Source organism: Coregonus clupeaformis, chromosome 40 (assembly GCF_020615455.1).
Source record: "Coregonus clupeaformis isolate EN_2021a chromosome 40, ASM2061545v1, whole genome shotgun sequence".
Classification (NCBI taxonomy): Eukaryota; Metazoa; Chordata; class Actinopteri; order Salmoniformes; family Salmonidae; genus Coregonus; species Coregonus clupeaformis.
This window is the reverse complement of record NC_059231.1, coordinates 27,343,091-27,363,665: the sequence shown is the minus strand read 5'-3', so window position 1 is coordinate 27,363,665 and position 20,575 is coordinate 27,343,091. Positions and strand designations below refer to the sequence as shown.

At 43.0% G+C, this 20,575-nt stretch overlaps 1 protein-coding gene across 4 annotated transcripts in view; it reads left to right on the top strand.

Annotated features, from left to right (window-relative positions):
• Positions 1-20,575, top strand: part of ppp2r3b (protein phosphatase 2, regulatory subunit B'', beta) — a 46,988-nt gene that overhangs the window by 6,234 nt on the left and 20,179 nt on the right. For 3 of the 4 annotated variants that reach the window (XM_045212124.1, XM_045212123.1, XM_045212125.1), the window contains exon 2: positions 264-655. In XM_045212124.1, coding sequence (XP_045068059.1) covers positions 287-655 — 369 coding nt within the window. In that variant the 5' untranslated portion in view covers positions 264-286. Of the gene's footprint in view, positions 1-263; positions 656-9,253; positions 9,852-20,575 lie in introns of those variants that run through there. The other variant, XM_045212126.1, reaches the window with a different exon arrangement.

Sequence of the window (20,575 nt, the reverse complement as noted above, 5' to 3'; positions counted from 1 at the left end):
ACCAGTAAAGGCTTCACTCCAGGCCTGAGGACAAACACCTTCCTCTAGATTCAGATTAAAGATATGACAGATAGGAGTGGCCATAGTCAGCTACCATCCTCAGTAGCTTTCCATCTAAGTTGTCAATGCCAGGAGGTTTGTCATGCTTATGTTGATAACGTTAAGGGTAAACCATATCTACCGGGATGAAAACTGCCCACTGGTATAGCTGAAGGGATCTAGCTGCCCAGCCCATATTCTCTATTTGATTTTCCCATTGACAGGTGCTGTGCTGTCAAAGTAGTAGATGGAGGTAAACAACATGCCAACGCCACAAGTCCTGCAACCAGTGCTAAAAATGAAAGTGGACGAGCTCTTCCTCAACTGGTTGAGTGAGCCAACGACCCAGACGATACTCAAAGACTACCTCGGCCTGATCAAGAGTGGACAGACCATTGACCTGGGGCTCGGGGACACTAAGGACAAAAGGTTGATGACCTTCAATGAGAACAACAATGTGGCGTCAAAGAGAAGTCTGTCAGAGAGGTCTTCTGCACCCCTCTGTGCGCCTTCCAGTCCCCCCTCTACACACACACTACCCTCTGGGAGCAGTAGTAACGCCAGAGTAGTGGGACCCAATGGGAGAGCGCTACGGAGGTCTGTCAGCACTAAAAAGGTAAGGCTGCTGCTCATCATCTGGCTCAATAGACTCATTTATCTCGGTCCCAATTCATAAACCTCTACCCCTAGACATTTCTCTTTGATCTGACGTCATTGGATGATTGTATTCAGAAAGTATTCAGACTCCTTGCCTTTTTTCACATTTTGTTACGTTACAGCCTTATTCTAAAATTGATTAAATAAAAATTGTTTCTCCTCAATCAACACACAATACCCCCATAACGACAAAGCGAAAACAGGTTTTTAGAAATGTTTGCAAATGTATAAAATATTTATTTAAGTATTCAGACCCTTTGCTATGAGACTCGAAATTGAGCTCAGGTGCATCTCGTTTCCATTGATCATCCTTGATGTTTCTACAACTTGATTGGAGTCCACCTGTGGTAAATTCAATTGATTGGAGATGATTTGGAAAGGCACACACCTGTCTATATAAGGTCCCACAGTTGACAGTGCATGTCAGAGCAAAAACCAAGCCATGAGGTCGAAGGAATTGTCCATAGAGCTCCGAGACAGGATTGTGTCGAGGCACAGATCTAGGGAAGGGTACCAAAAAATGTCTGCAGCATTGAAGGTCCCCAAGAACACAGTGGTCTCCATCATTCTTAAATGGAAGAAGTTTGGAACCACCAAGCCTCTTCCTAGAGCTGGCCGCCCGGCCAAACTGAGCAATCTGGGGAGAAGGGCCTTGATCAGGGAGGTGACCAAGAACCCGATGGTCACTCTGACAGAGCTCTAGAGTCCCTCTGTGGAGATGAGAGAACATTCCAGAAGTACCACCATCTCTGCAGCAGTCCACCAATTAGGCCTTTATGGTAGAGTGGCCAGACGGAAGCCACTCCTCAGTAAAAGGCACATGACAGCCTGCTTGGAGTTTGCCAAAGGCACCTAAAGACTCTCAGACCATGAGAAACAAGATTCTCTGATCTGATGAAACCAAGATTTAACTCTTTGGCCTGAATGCCAAGCGTCACTTCTGGAGGAGACCTGTCACCATCCCTACGGTGAAGCATGGTGGTGGCAGCATCATGCTGTGTGGATGTTTTTCAGTGGCAGGGACTGGGAGACTAGTGAGGATCGAGGCAAAGATGAACGGAGCAAATTACAGAGAGATCCTTGATGAAAACCTGCTCCAGAGTGCTCAGGACCTCAGACTGGGGCGAAGGTCACCTTCCACGTTTTTACTTTGTCATTATGGGGTATTGTGTGTAGATTGATGGGGAAAAAACTATTTAATGAATTTTATAATAAGGCTGTAACCTAATAAAATGTGGAAAATGTAAAGGGGTCTGAATACTTTCCGAAGGCACTGTATATATGGAAAAGTACACGTTTAAACATTTCGATCAATCGATTGATCAAAAGAACAGATGACTCTCGGTTGACCAATATATTAATTTTTTCGGGGACCGCTGCGCCACTCGAGAGGCCCCTCTGTTCTAGTGCTTTGATACTCCCTTTCCCCAGTCTTGCCACAAGAGGCTGCTGAGTGGTCTCATACAGAGCCAAGCCAAGATTTTTCTTTCTCTCTCCCTATAACCTGAATTCCAGTCTGTTTCAGCAAAAGCCATCTACTCAAATTTGTTTCAGTCTTGTTTGGAGATCTAGCCAAGTAGTTATGTTAGTGTGTGTTAACTTTGCTGCTGTAGATTATAATTTATGTGCGTTTTGCCCATACATGACATTAAATGAATGGAGTACAGTGAATGCCATTCCCTAGACCGGGTGCCCTCCACACTCAGGCGAGAACATTCCTGCCTGGATGTGACGGTGGCTCAAGGTTTCCATTAGGAACATTTGGTGCTGGATAATGAACGTGACTGGCAAATTTTTTATTTATCTGACATTTGAGAAATTTACCCGACATCCATATGCATTAGGTGCGTAACACATTAGGGCTTCCATCCACGGTGCTCAGAATGACAGAAATCGCATTTAGATTGTTCATTCATTTTAACAGAATAAAAATTAGCCTTGCAATAATAAAGTAGAACAATGTTCTTATACCAACATGACAGGTTTTTTGGAAAAGCAAAACATCTTCATCTCTGCTATAAATCATACGTAAATATCATTAAAAAAAACAAAAAAAACATTTAGGCTAGAAAAACAAGTTGCCCTACACTGTAATAAAACACAATTTATATTTATATACACAATAATATTTTTTATAATATAATTAGCCTATTTGTATGAGTTTAATAAATAAATAACAAAACATAGCTGTTTTCTAATATAATCTAGCCCTCTAATTTAATTTAGCCTAGGCATGGACATTGTAATTATAAAATTACAAAACATGGCTGTCTACGAACACAATAATTTGTCTTGGCCTGCTCAAAGTGAGCCGCTACTGTTGGGAAGTCAAAACTGTCCAACTCCTTGGAGCAGCTTGCGATGCGCATCAGCCTCGTTACGTTGTCCTCAAGAAGGTGTGATCTTGAGGCCATCTCTACTCTGTTTTGGAGAGAGAATCCCCTCCCGACGGGCACACTGGAAACGGGGATAATAAACGCAATTTTGCCCAGTCGGTGTATACTTCACGGAAGTTATTAGCATATGAAGTATATTTGCCTTTTGAAGTTGGAGTACATTGACTGGTATTTCCATCAATGAATAAAAAGCATTATTTTGCAATTGGATTTTTTTTTGTCCAGCAACAATTTTATTTATTATATTTTCATTGCCGGCTAACGGAAACCCTGCTGTGGTTGTAATGTGATAACAGTGAGCCGCCCAGACAGCTGAGAACACACATCCTCCCCCTCCCTATCCCGAATGTTGACATTGCGTCTGTGCCTAGGTGAAGGTGCCAAGCCCTTTAGAAGCACCAACTAGGAATGCAAATGAAGACAGACACCAACATTTTCTGGTGAAACCAAGTCCCAGGTATGGGAATGCTGTCACAGACCTGAGGAGAGACACAAATAACTAGTCAGTATTTAAAGGGGCAATCTGGGATTGGTACATCCATTAAATTCATGATAAAAAGCAGGGATGGGCAACTCCAGTCCTTTGGAGCCCGAGTGGTGTGACACTTTTTCCCCATCCCTAGCAAACACAGCTGATTAAACTAAATTCATTCTAAACTGAAGATCATGATTAGTAGATTATTGGAGTCTGGTGTGTTAGCTGGGTCTGGGACAAAAGTGTGACACCAATCTAACACTGTAGCTTCAAAACAGTTAAAAGTAGCCTACCATTTTGATATCGTAGATCATGGCTCTCCAACTATGTTCCTGGAGAGCTACCGTCCTGTAGGCTTTCCCTCCAACCCTAATCTAGCGCACCCGATTCAAATAATTAGCTGGTTGATAAATTGAATCCAGTTAGTTACAACTAGGGTTGGATTGCAAACCTACTAGAGGTTTGCTCTCCAGGTACAGGGTTTGAGAGTACAGTTACATACACAAAATAATGTGATTATTGTGGATTGTCAGATTAATATAATAGTTTGGTTAAAACGATTACATGCTTTGCAAGATGAACAATTTCCCTAATAATCCTGTTTACATGGACACATCTAAAATCAGGTTACCTGATGGCACTCTGATAAATGCAGAAATTGCGAATCAAAATAAACGTTCTACCACAGCGACCATGTTATTTTTCTGAAGCATATTTGATTCTGAGTTCGGACATAAAATGTGTATGTGAAAACTACTTCTAGACGCACACATTGTTGTTCCAAACTCACTTCACTCACACTAAAGAGAGCGGCTCGCTCGTCTGGTGCTAGCACATGCACATATCAAATACAACGCTGTAACGCCGATTTAAGGTGTTTACATGTCCTAATAATTCGAAAGATTACTCAGAGAACCAGGTATGCTTACTTCGATTTTGACCTTACACCGATTTTAAAATGATCAGAGTAAGGTGTTTATAGGACTATTGCATAATCTGCCAACTGCCATAATCAGTTTAATATCGAATTATTACTGTGCATGGAAACATACTCATTGATGGTCAGTTCCTGCATCCATAGCTAAGCTGTGTCTATGAATTTGAGTGGTTACATTTCTCAAGCCCCATCCTTCAGCTGTTTATCAAATCAAGTGGCGGGGTGCCCGCTTTGTTGTTTTTCGAATTCCAGATTGCCATTTAAAAAGTGTTAGGCCTAGTTAGATTGTGTATGATACTAAGAGCTATCCTATCAGCAAGTCCCATATTCCATGATCTTAAGATGGATTGTGAAGCAGTCCCAAGTCCTTTCTTGGGTTCTGGACAGGGACACAAAAACAAATGCACAAGGCTCTGTATGTCTCATTCACTCAGATAATCACTTGCATGGCATGGTTCTCAAAGCTAAAGAGTGGGTGCAGTCAAAGCAAAACCAATATTTTCTTAGTATTCAACAAGGGACAGTTTAAATGGCCTAGTCTCTGGCCACAACAGTAATTGGCAGAAAATAGAGTAATGCAACAGAACCATTCAGCCTCCTCCGTATCTGTGGATTTCAGTCAGATAATGGTATTTTCTCAAGAGAGACATCTGTTGGTAATGAATCTCTTGTCATAGGCTCTCCCTCTCTGTGTCTGCTAGGGCTCGGATGATACAAGTATCGCGATACTCATTAGTATCGTGGCGAGGAAACAAAACACGAAGTGGATTAACTTCTTTAGGAAAACAACCCTAATGGTGGAGAAACACATCATTATGTTGTCATCCAGAGTCACATTTATGTATTTTCCAAGCTATAGCACACTATTTTACAGCAGGTTTTTAAAGGACCAAAGAGTTTGGTCTGCTTTGTGTTTTCATTTTTGGCATGGAAGAAATATCGCTGTGAAACGTCAAGAGATTTGACAGATGTGAAAAGGTGATTTCCACGTCCATTCTCTTTTCCCCGAGCTCTTCACTGGTCCTCGGCCCCATTCCCTCCATGCAGCAACTGTTTTGTACAGTCTGTATTTTGTGGCCTGACGTCAGAGGCATGTACCCACAATATGTCACTTCGTATTAAAGTGATTGCTATCGGGCATCAAGTAACACTCTATTTTAAGCAAGCCACAGGAATTCCAGAATACAAATGCATTCTTCAAAGGATTAGATAAAAATTCAATTAACGTCATACTGATGCTGCTCAGAACAGCTGGTCCAACTTTGACACAAGACACTGATATAGATAGCCTTGGTTTCCCTTGTGCTTGCATTAACTACTCAGAACTGAGCCTGGGTGTGCAGGCCGGGGTGGCGGCAGGCAGCAGATTTGTCCTCTGTGTAATTCAGTGAAGAATAACTCTACACAGATGATGTTAATTGTCTGAGTAAGTGGCGGTCGATCATTCTTTTGATCTGCTGCAATATGTTTCTGCTGAGGAGAAGGCAGTATATCTACTAGGCATGACCTGAGGTCTCAATGATTTGACATGATCAGTGTTCGGACAATCCCTGTTCGGTTTCTACAATCACTTGTGTGGTTCTCAAACCTGTTTTACTGTGACCCTTCTAAAGCTTTTGGAGCTCGCTCCTGCCTCTTTCTCGTGAAGTTGGCTACAAATAGGCTAGAACAATTCTAGCCAGCACCCATCCTCAAGTCGCAACCCAAAAGGAATCGGCCACTACCCATCAATGGGTCCCAACCCAGCATTTTGGAAACAATTCTGACATGGCTAGGATAACGGTTAGTTAAGAGTAAGACATTCAGTTTTATTTTTCAGGATTCCTAAATATTAGCTTTAGTTGTATGTTGGAAAATGTCTTTAGGTGTATTTTTTGTAATAACATGCTGCTGTGCTTTAACCATGAAGTTATTTCTTGCAAAGGGGGGCCAAAGGGTCACAATATCGGTTGCCTGACCTATCGGGCGACCCAAGTGCTAAACTGCACCTCAAGTGATTTTTATTAGCAAGGCCTTCTTCACCAGAAAATATCCAATCTAGTAACAACAGTGTCATTACGGCAGCTAAGGGCTTGTTCAGTTCCCAATTACTAGGCCTATATAATAATATAATATAAATAATAATAATATACAACCAGCCAACCTTTTCTATTCTGAAACACTTTATTTCACTGACTTTAACCTGGACCTAACCAAATAAGTAATTTTTTTCTTATTGTTTTAGCCTACTTAAGACCAGGGCTTTGTCACCACTGTGTTATGTTATCTGAGCAGGAACATGAAGGGCTACGTCAAACCCATAGTTTTTTTGATCAGGTCGTTTGGTCAGGAAAAAACTTGTGTATCAGTAGCTCAATAGCAGTTAGTCTAGTTCCAGTCGTTGTTGTTGATATAGGCCATCTAGCCCTTTGCTCCAGTTAGTCGCCACATCGGCCGTATGGATTTTCCCCTAAACCTCCATGATGACAGTATCATTCTAGCTACTGCCTTATCACTCTTTTATGCAAGCCAGCTGATCCTTCTCACATCATGTTCCGCTAGCAGGCCCTTCCCTAAGCCCGCCATGTAGTCGGTGAAATGGGCCCTATTTTTGGCCTGGGTTCACATGTATTCTCAAATCCCTGTCTCAGCCATAAGATTGAAGAGGATAGACCTGGAGCTTGCTCGATTCCATTTATAGGCTATTCTGCTATTGTTTGGTATTGACTTTCTCCTGCTGTTGGGTCAGAGGGGTCGCTTGCTCGCTCTCGCTCTTTCTCTCTCTTGTGCTCGCTCGCGCTCGCTCTCATGCCGTCGCTCCGTCTCGCGCTCTCTCCTCTCTAGCTCACTCTCTCACCATAATCTCTCACGTTACGCAACAAGCTCTCACTGAGAGCGTGGTATGCTATTTCCTGTTCATATTTAGATCCTTCAGGTTAGACACGTTGCTGGGTGGACTCACTGTGTAAGAATGTGTGTATTTGTCTTTGACAGTGATAGTGTACCATATCAACTTTTGTCTCTCTATGCAATAGTTTTTATTTTGGCAACCAGGGTAGGCTATAGCTTGTCAACAGTAGAGCAGACAATAGCCCAAGGCTGAATTGGTGAGTGGTGCCATTGTTAAGTCGTTTTGGCCTCTGTGTGTGCATGCAAGTGTGCGTGAGTGCATGTGTGTGTGAGAGAGAGTGGCACTGTTGGCACTGACGGCTATCCTCTCCAGTGAAGGCCCATCTGATTCTCCCGGTCAGTCAGTAGTACTCAGTACCAGAGCTCACTGGTACTACAGAGACAGACTTCTCTCTCTCCCTCTCTGTGTTCCATTTTCCAAAGAGAGGCAGTGTCCTAAAGTGTGAACAAACAGATTGTTATCACAGAATAATACCTATATTTATGAAACAAACTTCAGATTATGGCTCTCACTAATGCGAACACTGACAGAAAAAATATTACATGTACTGACAGTTTCATGTGATCAGTTTGTTTGAGTTCTCGTATTTTCCTTTCGTGTTCGCGTCGAGCTGATGAGCGTAGAGGGACAACAAAAGGCAGATTGCAAATGGCTTATCAAACGCGTGCCGTATCCTGCTATTGGGGGACAACAGGAACTAGGTTTGTGCTGAAACCAGTGGAAGAATGTGGACTCTGTGATCCTGTCATCTAAAAATACTTATCATTTTAGCCCGGGTGTGCTTTTCGCTTCACACCCTGCATGTTTACACACCATAACCACACACTGTATTCACTAACACACACACACACACACACACACACACACACACACACAGCTCAAGTCATTTTCAGCCTAATTAGATTTGTTTGCGAGAACAACAACTGGCGTTATAAATACAACGTCTCTCCTCTTGAATGCACCCGTCCTCCACACCTAGGCCGCCTAGTGCTGTTGGATCAGCACGTTTATGGGGAATTGATGTAATTGCTGTCAGTCCAGGACAGGAGGCGGATGTTTGCGCAAGCACTAAAGATACACACTTGTTTCTCCAGATCTGGTTTCTTGGGTTGCCCAAACAGTGCTTGCTGGTGCTTTTAATAGGTGCAGACTGGTTCGGCCATCATTCTTTGAAATTCAACACTTCCCCTTCCATACCGCCGACTAGGGCCCTTCAACTATAATAAGACGTGGAATGGATGGCAGCCCAAGCCTGTGAAGGGAAGGCAAAACAAATAAAAACCATACGACGTGATGCACAGAGGAAAACTGAGGCTTTTCTTTTCACACTTTTTGTGAGTTGTCACAAGTTTTGATGGCTCCTCATCGGCTCAAGTCTACACATATTCATCCCACAGAAAAATGTGTGCCCTGCCTACATTAAGTTTGAAGTTGGTTAAATATACCTTTTAATATGACGAAGGCCCACTAATGCATCTGGCTGCTGCTACAGCACCTGGTATCTCATGCTGATCAGACTCTCTGAAATCCCAAAGTAATAGGAGGAAGAACTGACGGTGAATCTTGCATTTCGAAGCTCTAGCCCTGAAGAAATGTTTGATACTTCCAACTACCAGCTGGATTGTGATCATAAAGAGATAGCTCTAGGGTATTTTCCTGTGGCACAGACCTACTAGTGTCTCTCGGAACCGTTGGTGAGCAGGGGGTCATCTTGGCATTCGGCTGTATTCCCAAGTTAGCGGGCCCTCAACAACAGCAGGTCTGTCTCTTTACATAACCTTCTATGAGAGCTGAGGAATGCAAACTGGAAAGGGCATATCCACACCACTCACTCACACTCACACACACACACACACACAGTCCTTATCTCCCTAGTGGCTGCTGGTAGGCTGGGGCTCCCTGACCCTAGCAGTCAGTCACTGTGGTGTTTGGTGTGGTGTAGTGTCTGACAGGACAGCAGACAGATAGGCAACGTTTTGAGGCTAGTGACACTGCATCAGCTGCTGCCCAGCGTTAAGAAGTTCTCGCTCTGTTAAAGGACAACCACAGGATCACAGGGACAGAGGAGCGCTACCACTACTTCTACTGCTACTCTGACTTCAAGAGGCTCCCAGGACAAGCACAAGGACAGTGGACACAAACTGAGTATTTCTGTTCTAGTAATTAGCCTAACTACTGCTAGTACTACTACTGCTACTACTCCCACTACTACTCTTGCGATTTCTACTACTGGGACAATCCATAGGAAGATAATCCCATTGGATCAGAGGGTGTAGGTCTGTGTGTGTGCGGAATCATCCCATCCTGTCTGGCGCGAGGATGAGGATGAAGGAGCTCTCGTTGCGTCAGGACCCTGACCTGAGGAAGGAGCTGGCTCTGCTGGCCCGTGGATGTGACTTCGTTCTGCCGTCACGCTTCAAGAAGAGGCTCCGAGCCTTCCACGCTGAGCAAGGACAGGCAGGTGGTCCACTCCCAATACAAGACTCAGTGTTTGAGGGTTTTCAACCTCTCTCTAGTGTTTGTCTTAATGAATGATTGTGTAGGCTAAGCCAGCAAGGACAGACCTGTGGTCCTACTGTAGCCTATACGGTAGCAGTCTGTTGGAGTCCATCTGTCTGTCCATTGATCAACTATGTCCATCAGCGAGTAGGCTGAGAATGTAAAAGCTTTCCAAAAGGACAGGTCCTATACTATAGCAGTGTAGGACAAATGTTACTGGCTGTGACATGTTTTGTGGCTTCTAACAAGGACATGCATGTTGTCCATCCTATTGCAGTCCGTTACTCTTGGGGTTAGATACATTTTGGATTGTGGCAAGGGAGACTGGGTTAGGGGCTGGGGCTGGAAATGTATATTTATTTTGTTCAATAGGCCATGGTTGGATTCCAATGTCAAGCATACCACTTAGCATGCTCCAATACATAGCTTTATGATAGGGTGGTACGCTAGTGTGGATATTGGAACAGAGGCCATGTCACGTTTTATTGCTGTAGTCCCATCATGTCTCACGAACTCTGATTTGTAGATGCATTATGGGTACTGTAGTTTATGTAGCCAGAAGTAGCTGTGCTTGTAGTTGGGGGTGTGAACATTTAAACATTTAAATGAAATTGGGACATTAACGTTAAGAAAAAATGTATAAATATTCTACAAAATTAAAATCACAGTGCAGTTATCAAAACTACCACTTCCAGGTCCCGATCATAAAGGGGGAATATAACGCAACAATGCTGCAACGTTAGTAGGAGATATGCATCTTTCAAATTATTTTGAAAGCGCTCCGCACGCCATCATCGTTAAATTGGAAAAATGGCAGAGAAAGGCAAGCAACCGCAGCTAACAGCCTGCTCTGCCCTGAGTCAGTACAGCATCGAGTCTGCTGCTGTGCTGTGCTTTTTTTTAGATGACTTAACTTTACAAAGTAACGATTGGTGCGTTGGAAACATGCTGAAGTATGGACTGACTGCTGGGAACAAGTCTACAACTTCATCAGCAAGCTGTCAAACTATCGTAAATAAGTGACAAGCTACACACTGTTTATGAGTGCAGTGCCCAACATCCTTAGCTAGCTAGCTAGATTGCCATCCCTGTGTTTGTCAGTGAAGCTAGCTAGCAGCAGGCAGGCTACCACAAGCTAAATCAGCTGATGGAATCACTGGCGACCGATATACTATAAGATGTTTTGTTTTTACAACTTTCCCACTGCCTATAAGAGTATGCGTCTGTCTGCCCCAGTGCACGTGTTTCATAGCGAGTGAGTCATGCACAAGACAGGTCGCGGAAGACGATGCTCGCGAATGGATTTTGAATTTTGGAATATTGATAAGTGCCAGTTGGGACGTTGAGTGCGCATTGTCACAATGCTCATTTTGGCCAAAACAGTTGCAGACTCAAATGATCACTATCGAATAAAACAGCAAGTGGCCACTCGATAAAGGGCTTAGGGGACAAGTGTTCAGTTTGAGATTCAAACTATGACTGTGGTAGATAGAACTTCATACGCAATAGGGCCACCATACGCAATAGGACCATATTCTGCATTGTGAATTCACGTTACATTTTATTAATTTTTCTTATAGCTAAACTAGGCCAGGCTGTGTTATCTTACTTTAAAGGGATAGTTCAAGATTTTGGCAATTAACGCTAGCTGATCTCTTCATCATTACGCTAGCGCTCATTAGCAATCGCTCTCGAACTATCCCTTTAAACCAAGAAATCCCACATAGAGAGACAAAATGTTTTCTAAGGGGGACCTGGCCCAAGAAGACAGAGCCAAAGCTATGCCACAGTTTGGTTTTAGGCTGTTTTAAGGATACTATTGTTGTGGTTGTTAATGTTGTCCCAGGACATGATAAACTTTGTCAGGTTAGGGGTGAGCCACAAGTTGAGGTGCCCTTGTGCACCGTGTTTAGTTTGACCGACCATGTGGTTCTTGTGAATGTGTGGAATATTGCAAGGATTAGCGGTTGTGCTTAGGAGAGCTCTGCTAGTGGAGAGCGAGTGGGAGAGGGATCAGGTAGTGTTGGTGAGAGTGGGGGGGACAGAGCGGACAGTTGAGTGGGGCAGCAGGAGTAATCTGTCCTTTTATAGCCATAGCTGACACCCGCGCGTAGAGAGAAGATCAACAGCATTTATCTATGCCTGCTCTGAGCAGAATACCACCTGACAGAATGCCTTAGAATATTTCCAAACAGACAACACTGCACACACACCATAGAAGGACTCATGTAGATAGACATTTAGACGTCTAGATCACTGCTCTCTTGGTCATCTGTATTAATTAGGATAACTGCTGTTTAGCTTTAGTTAACCAGCAGTCCTCATTGAGAGAGTTTGACAATAAGGCATGTTGTTACATAGCCATGTGTAGGGTGAGTTAAAGGCCACTGACTAACTGGAGATTGGGGAAAACAAAATACAACAAAGCACTTTTTTGGGGGGAGGGCCAAACGTGTGTGTTTGTGTTAAGGCATGGACACAGCTAATTAAAGGACGGGCAGAAAGATCCAGTGGTTAGATTCTTGAGTCATGTAAATGGTCTCTGGGAATGATGTACATTTGTCATTTTAGCAGACAGTGCGACGGCCTTCTGCACTAATCTGTCTGAAGCGCACAAACACTCATGGGATAGCTAAAAGGAAGTCCGGCTACAATATGCTGTCCTAAGTTAACATCAGAAAATATTACCACGTTGACATCGTCCACTGAATCCCCTTTCACCCTCAAAAGAGTAAGAGTTAATCTTACCAAAAACTACTGTATAAACCTGTAGCTAATATTGTCATAATTTTCATGAGCAAGTCTTCACTACCTAATTCTACATCTAGCTAAGGTGATTTGTGGTGGCAGAATCAGTTTATGAAATGTGCATGAACATTTGCTAGCTAACGCGTTGCTGGCTGAACCAGTCTCCAATCAATCCATATTTAACGAAAGGCAGGGATGCTAACAATGCCAGTTCACACACTCCATGCTAAATACTCCCTCTAGCTAACTAGCTAGTGTAGTGAAGTTCTAGCTAATGCACAAATTATTTTACATGATATCTGTTCTGCTGTGATTAGTGCGCTGAGTTCTACAGTACAGCTGACTTTTCTCTGCAACGTTATCGCGTTGGCCAAATGTTACAAAGTAGCATGGCACAGTGCCAGCTGTCAGTCAGTTACATGCTGATGTCTGAGAACAGTCCCATAACCTTGATGCCTTACAACTTCATCAACAAGCTAGCAAACTAGCTACTGAATGAATGGCCATTCAAACAAGCTTGCACTAGGCTGCTAGCTGGAGCATGTTTTGCCGCCGTAGTAGCCAGTGTGTGATAGCTACCGAGAGTGAATTAGGAACTAGTGTTAGGCGGATGAGCAAAATAAAACATATAATAATTGATGAGTTTCATGTTCTACAAGACCGATCAGTTGCGGGACGAGCGTTGCGTAGGAGTGACACGATCTGACGTAAGACAATGAGCAGAGCATTGACATACAGTAGCAATTAGGGTTAAGTGCCTTGCTCAAGGGCACATTGACAGATTTTTCACACAATCTGTTTTTTCTCCCCTTCAGATTCATTGAAATAGAATGAGCATCATAGCCATATTGAGTGTACCTGTACAGTATCTATCAGACCTTGTCCGACTCATCTACTGTAGAAGTTGGGAGGATTTCTAGCTGTTGATTAGGATAGCCTAATAGTATGTGTGGTATGCATGATGGGTCTATGTAAATCGTAATGGGGTGTATGGGATCAAATTGATCATAACAGGTATACTAGGGTTAATGTCATTGCAGGTCATACAGGCTAGTTGTTATGCTAGTTATATCATAATCAAGGTTATAGAGCTTGATAACACACACAGCTCAGCCATTATGAGCCTAGGATTAGACAACTCTGTCATTCTGTCTTTGGTGGAAACAGTGTAGGGACACACTCACTTACACACACAGCTGTGCCCAAGCTCTGACATGCTTTGGGTTTTATGTTACTGGGCAGGCACTTTGGAATAACATTCAGGTTTTAGGAGGATTGAGCCCCACAGATTCAGAGAGCAAAACAATGGTGGGTCTGGTTGTACCCTATGACACAAAAGCAAAGCACCAATCCTGTGAGCAATGCTGAACGTTATTCGTTTTCTGATGACTGTCTCTCTCTCTCACTTTCTCTCACTCACTCAATTCAATTCAAAGGGCTTTATTGGCATGGGAACCATGTTTACATTGCCAAAGAAAGTGAAATAGATACGAAACAAAAGTGAAATAAGCAATCAGAAATAAACAGTAAACATGACACACACATATGCCTGCTATGAACTGCTGTTCTTCTCTAATCAGGGTTCTGGCATTCAGGCCCACCCAAGATAACTCCCGTCCTGTCTCTCTCTGGGTGGCTGTCTCCTGACTTTGCTTGCAGAGACACAATGATTATATGCTGGTTATCTCTGGTTGCCAGATTACACTCGTACACAAGCATAACAAAACACACACACACACCTACATTAGAGCTCTCTGATCTCTCTTTTTTACTCTGCTATTAGGCCTAGTTAACCACTTGTTGTTTGCAAACTGATAACATTTGCCAATTTGTTATGTCAGGGATATTTAGAATAGGCCACGCTGTCTTGTCTGTTTTTCCTTCAGCACGTGGATCATCTCTATTTTGCCAAAGTAACATAGGCTACTCCTTGATTACCTTCTCAACCTTAAAAACGTTTTCTGTTGAATGACTGAAATGTTACAAATCCCATTGATATGGAATTTGCCATCTTCACTTATGTTTTGGGCTTGGCTTCTTGTATTGTTCATTAGTTGGGCTAGCCTATATAAGTTTAGGGCAACCAATACCTACCTACCGCTTTAGTTGTGCTACAAATGTATATCTACCAGTACTTACTTACATGTCTGGTCATAAACTTAGGTCTACCAATACATACCTACCACTTTAGTTGGGCTACATCAACTCAGGTCTACCAATACCTACCTACCTCTCTAGTATGGCTACATCAGCTCAGATCTACCAATACCTACACTACCGTTCAAAAGTGTGGAGTCACTTAGAAACATCCTTGTTTTCGAAAGAAAAGCACTTTTTTTGTCCATTTAAAATAACATAAAATTGATCAGAAATACAGTATAGACATTGTTAATGTTTTAAATGGCTATTGTAGCTGGAAACGGCTGATTTTTAATGGAATATCTACATAGGCGTAAAGAGGCCCATTATCAGCAACCATCAGTCCGGTGTTCCAATGGCACGTTGTGTTTGCTAATCCAAGTTTATAATTTTTAAAGGCTAATTGATCATTGGAAAACACTTTTGCAATTATGTTAGCACAGCTGAAAACTGTTGTGCTGATTTAAAGAAGCAATACAACTGGCCTTCTTGAGACTAGTTGAGTATCTGGAGCATCAGCAATTGTGGGTTCGATTACAGGCTCAAAATGGCTAGAAACAAATAACTTTCTTCTGAAACTCGTCAGTCTATTCTTGTTCTGAGAAATTAAGGCTATTCCATGCTCTGTTCTGTGAAGGGAGTAGTACACAGCTTTGTACGAGACCTTCAGTTTCTTGGCAATTTCTCGCATGGAATAACCTTCATTTCTCAGAACAATAATAGACTGACGAGTTTCAGAAGAAAGTTCTATATATCTCTATCTCTATCTCTATATATACAGTGGGGAGAACAAGTATTTGATACACTGCCGATTTTGCAGGTTTTCCTACTTACAAAGCATGTAGAGGACTGTAATTTTTATCATAGGTACACTTCAACTGTGAGAGACGGAATCTAAAACAAAAATCCAGAAAATCACATTGTATGATTTTTAAGTAATTAATTTGCATTTTATTGCATGACATAAGTATGTGATCACCTACCAACCAGTAAGAATTCCGGCTCTCACAGACCTGTTAGTTTTTCTTTAAGAAGCCCTCCTGTTCTCCACTCATTACCTGTATTAACTGCACCTGTTTGAACTCGTTACCTGTATAAAAGACACCTGTCCACACACTCAATCAAACAGACTCCAACCTCTCCACAATGGCCAAGACCAGAGAGCTGTGTAAGGACATCAGGGATACAATTGTAGACCTGCACAAGGCTGGGATGGGCTACAGGACAATAGGCAAGCAGCTTGGTGAGAAGGCAACAACTGTTGGCGCAATTATTAGAAAATGGAATAAGTTCAAGATGACGGTCAATCACCCTCGGTCTGGGGCTCCATGCAAGATCTCACCTCGTGGGGCATCAATGATCATGAGGAAGGTGAGGGATCAGCCCAGAACTACACGGCAGGACCTGGTCAATGACCTGAAGAGAGCTGTGGGTCCACAGTCTCAAAGAAAACCATTAGTAACACACTATGCCGTCATGGATTAAAATCCTGCAGCGCACGCAAGGTCCCCCTGCTCAAGCCAGCGCGTATCCAGGCCCGTCTGAAGTTTGCCAATGACCATCTGGATGATCCAGAGGAGGAATGGGAGAAGGTCATGTGGTCTGATGAGACAGAAATAGAGCTTTTTGGTCTAAACTCCACTCGCCGTGTTTGGAGGAAGAAGGATGAGTACAACCCCAAGAACACCATCCCAACCGTGAAGCATGGAGGTAGAAACATCATTCTTTGGGGATACTTTTCTGCAAAGGGGACAGGACGACTGCACCGTATTGAGGGGAGGATGGATGGGGCTATGTATCGCGAGATCTTGGCCAACAACCTCCTTCCCTCAGTAAGAGCATTGAAGATGGGTCGTGGCTGGGTCTTCCAGCATGACAACGACCTGAAACACACAGCCAGGGCAACTAAGGAGTGGCTTCGTAAGAAGCATCTCAAGGTCCTGGAGTGGCCTAGCCAGTCTCCAGACCTGAACCCAATAAAAAATCTTTGGAGGGAGCTGAAAGTCCGTATTGCCCAGCGACAGCCCTGAAACATGAAGGATCTGGAGAAGGTCTGTATGGAGGAGTGGGCCAAAATCCCTGCTGCAGTGTGTGCAAACCTGGTCAAGATCTACAGGAAACGTATGATCTCTGTAATTGCAAACAAAGGTTTCTGTACCAAATATTAAGTTCTGCTTTTCTGATGTATCAAATACTTATGTCATGCAATAAAATGCAAATTAATTACTTAAAAATCATACAATGTGATTTTCTGGATTTTTGTTTTAGATTCCGTCTCTCACAGTTCAAGTGTACCTATGATAAAACTTACAGACCTCTACATGCTTTTTAAGTAGGAAAACCTGCAAAATTGGCAGTGTATCAAATACTTGTTCTCCCCACTGTATGTATATATATATGTGTGTGTGTGTGTGTGTGTGTGTGTGTGTGTATATATATATATATATATATATATATATCGTACCAGTCCAAACTTTTGACCGATAGTGTATATTATTCGTAGCCGTCTATTTACCACCACAAACTGATGCTGGCACTAAGACCGCACTCAACGAGCTGTATAAGGCCATAAGCATACAATAAAATGCTCATCCAGAAGTGGCGCTCCATTTGGCAAATCTGACCATAATTCTGTCCTCATGATTCCTGCTTACAAGCAAAAACTAAAGCAGGAAGTACCAGTGACTCGCTCAATACGGAAGTGGTCAGATGACGCGGATGCTACGCTACAGGACTGTTTTGCTAGCATAGACTGGAATATGTTCCCGGGATTCATTCAATGGCATTGAGGAGTATACCACCTCAGTCACCGGCTTCATCAAGAAGTGCTTTGACGACGTCGTCAACACAGTGACCGTACGTACATTTCCCAGCCAGAAGCCATGGATTACAGGCAACATCCACACCGAGCTAAAGGCTGGAGCTGCCGCTTTCAAGGACAATAATCTGGACGCTTATAAGAAATCCCGCTCTACCCTCAGACGAACCATCAAACAGGCAAAGCGTAAATACCGGACTAAGATTGAATCCTACTACACCGGCTCTGACGCTCGTCGGATGTGGTAGGGCTTGAAAACTATTATGGACTACAAAGGGAAAACCAGCCGCGAGCTGCCCAGTGACGCGAGCCTACCATACTAGCTAAATGCCTTTTATGCTCGCTTCGAGGCAAGCAACACTGAAGCGTGCATGAGCGCACCAGCTGTTCCGGACGACTGGGTGATGACGCTCTCCGTAGCCGATGTGAGCAAGACCTTTAAACAGGTCAACATTCACAAAGCCGCGGGGCCAGACGGATTACCAGGACGTGTACTCAGAGCATGCACGGACCAACTGGCAAGTGTCTTCACTGACATTTTCAACCTCTCCCTGACCGAGTCTGTAATACCTACATATTTCAAATAGGCCACCATAGTCCCTGTGCCCAAGAAAGCGAAGGTAACCTGCCTAATCGATTACCGCCCTGTAGCACTCACGTCGGTTGCCATGAAGTGCTTTGAAAGGCTGGTCATGGCTCACATCAACACCACCATGCCGGAAATCCTAGACCCACTCCAATTCGCATACTGTCCCAACAGATCCACAGATGACGCAATCTCATTCGCAATCCACACTGCCCTTTCCCACCTGGAAAAAAGGAACACCTATGTAAGAATGCTTTTTATTGACTACAGCTCAGCGTTCAACACCATAGTGCCCACAAAGCTCATCACTAAGCTAAGGACCCTGAGACTAAACACCTCCCTCTGCAACTGGATCCTGGACTTCCTGACGGGCTGCCCCCAAGTGGTAAGGATAGGCAACAACACATCTGCCATGCTGATCTTCAACACTGGGGCTACTCAGGGGCACGTGCTTAGTCACCTCCTGTACTCCCTGTTCATCCACGACTGCGTGGTCAAGCACGACTCCAACACCATCATGAAGTTTGCTGACAACACCAGTGGTAGGCCTGATCACTGACAACAAGGTGACAGCCTAAAGGCAGGAGCTGATCGTGGACTATAGGAAATGGAGGGCCGAACAGGCCCCCATTAACATCGAAAGGGCTGTAGTGGAGTGGGTTGAGAGTTTTTCAAGTTACTTGGTGTCCACATCACCAGCGAACGATCTTGGTCAAAACACATCAAGACATTGACCCCCCGACCCCCTGTATATATCCTCGTTATTGTTATGTAATTTTATTGTGTTACTTTTAGATTTTTATTCTATTTTATTTAGTAAATATTTTCTTAACTCCTATTTCTTGAACTGCATTTTTGGTTAAGGGCTTGTAAGTAAGCATTTCACTGTAAGGTCTACACCTGTTTACATCTGTAAAAGAGACCTTGGTTTCAGTGTGACTCCCTGATAAAATAAAGGTGAAATAAATTCAATATTTGGTTATTGTCTCCCAGTGTCTTTTGGAAAGCTAACTGAACCAGGTTTTCCTCTAGGATTTTGCCTGTGCTTGGCTGTATTCCGATTATTTTTATTCTTAACTCCCTAGTCCTTGCCCATGACAAGCATACACATGAAATGATGCAGCTACCACTATGCTTGAAAATATGAAGAGTGGTACTCAGTGATGTGTTTGTTGTGTTGGATTTGCCCCAAACATAACCCTTTGTATTCAGGACATAACATTCAGTTCTTTGCCACATTTTTTTTGCAGTTTTACTTTAGTGCCTTATTGCAAACAGGATGCATTTTTATTCTGTACAGGCTTCCTTCTATTCACTCTGTCATTTAGGTTAGTATTGTGGAGTAACTACAGTGTTGTTGAGCCATCCTCAGTTTTCTCCTATCACAGCCATTCAACTGTAACTGTTTTAATGTCACTATTGTCATCATGGTGAAATCCTGTGAGCAGTTTCCTTCCTCTCCGTCAACTGAATTAGGAAGGACGCCTGTAAATTTGTAGTGACTGGGTGTATATATACACCATCCAAAGTGTAATTAATATCTTCACCATGGTTAAAGGGATATTCAATGTCTGCTTTTTTCTTTTTCTTTTTACTTCTTTGCGAGGCACTAGAAAACCTCCCTGGTCTTTGTGGTTGAATCTGTGTTTGAAATTCACTGCTCGACTACAGGACCTTAGAGATGGGGTAGTCATTTAAAAATCATGTGAAACACTTATTGCACACAGTGAGTCCATGCAAATTATTATGTGACTTGTTAAGCAAATTTTTACTCCTGAACTTATTTAGGCTTGCCATAAGAAAGGGGTTCAATACATATTAATTTGCCAAAATCTGTCAAAACATAATTCCACTTTGACATTATGGGGTATTTTGTGTAGGCCAGTGACACAAAATCTAAATTCAGGCTGTAACATAACATTTTGAAAAAGTCAAGGGGTGTGACTACTTTCTGAAGGCACTGTACCTCTCTTGTCTGGAGATGATTCATTGGATCAACCATCTCTGGAGCGTTTTCACTTACCAGTCTGTATGTTGATCTCAGGTCATGTACTAGGCTGTATTTTACAGCTTTGCAGTGGCATTTGAAACAAACATGAATCACTGCTGTCAATTATTCTTGGATCGTAGCATACATTTTTCACTGCTTTCATTCAGATAAGTAACTCCATTCATCTGTTGCTTTTTCGATGTAGAAGTCTATCCTGGTGGTTGGCGCCTGCCAGAATGACTCTTAGTGTAAATGGTGTGTTTTGAACATTCCAACATCACTTGACACATCTTTACTGAAAGCCATTAGTTAATTGGTTGATGTGAGGGAGGGGGAGTCGTTTCCCTAATAGGGCAGATGGAGGCGGGGCAGATTGTGGATGACTATTTATTAGGACTAGG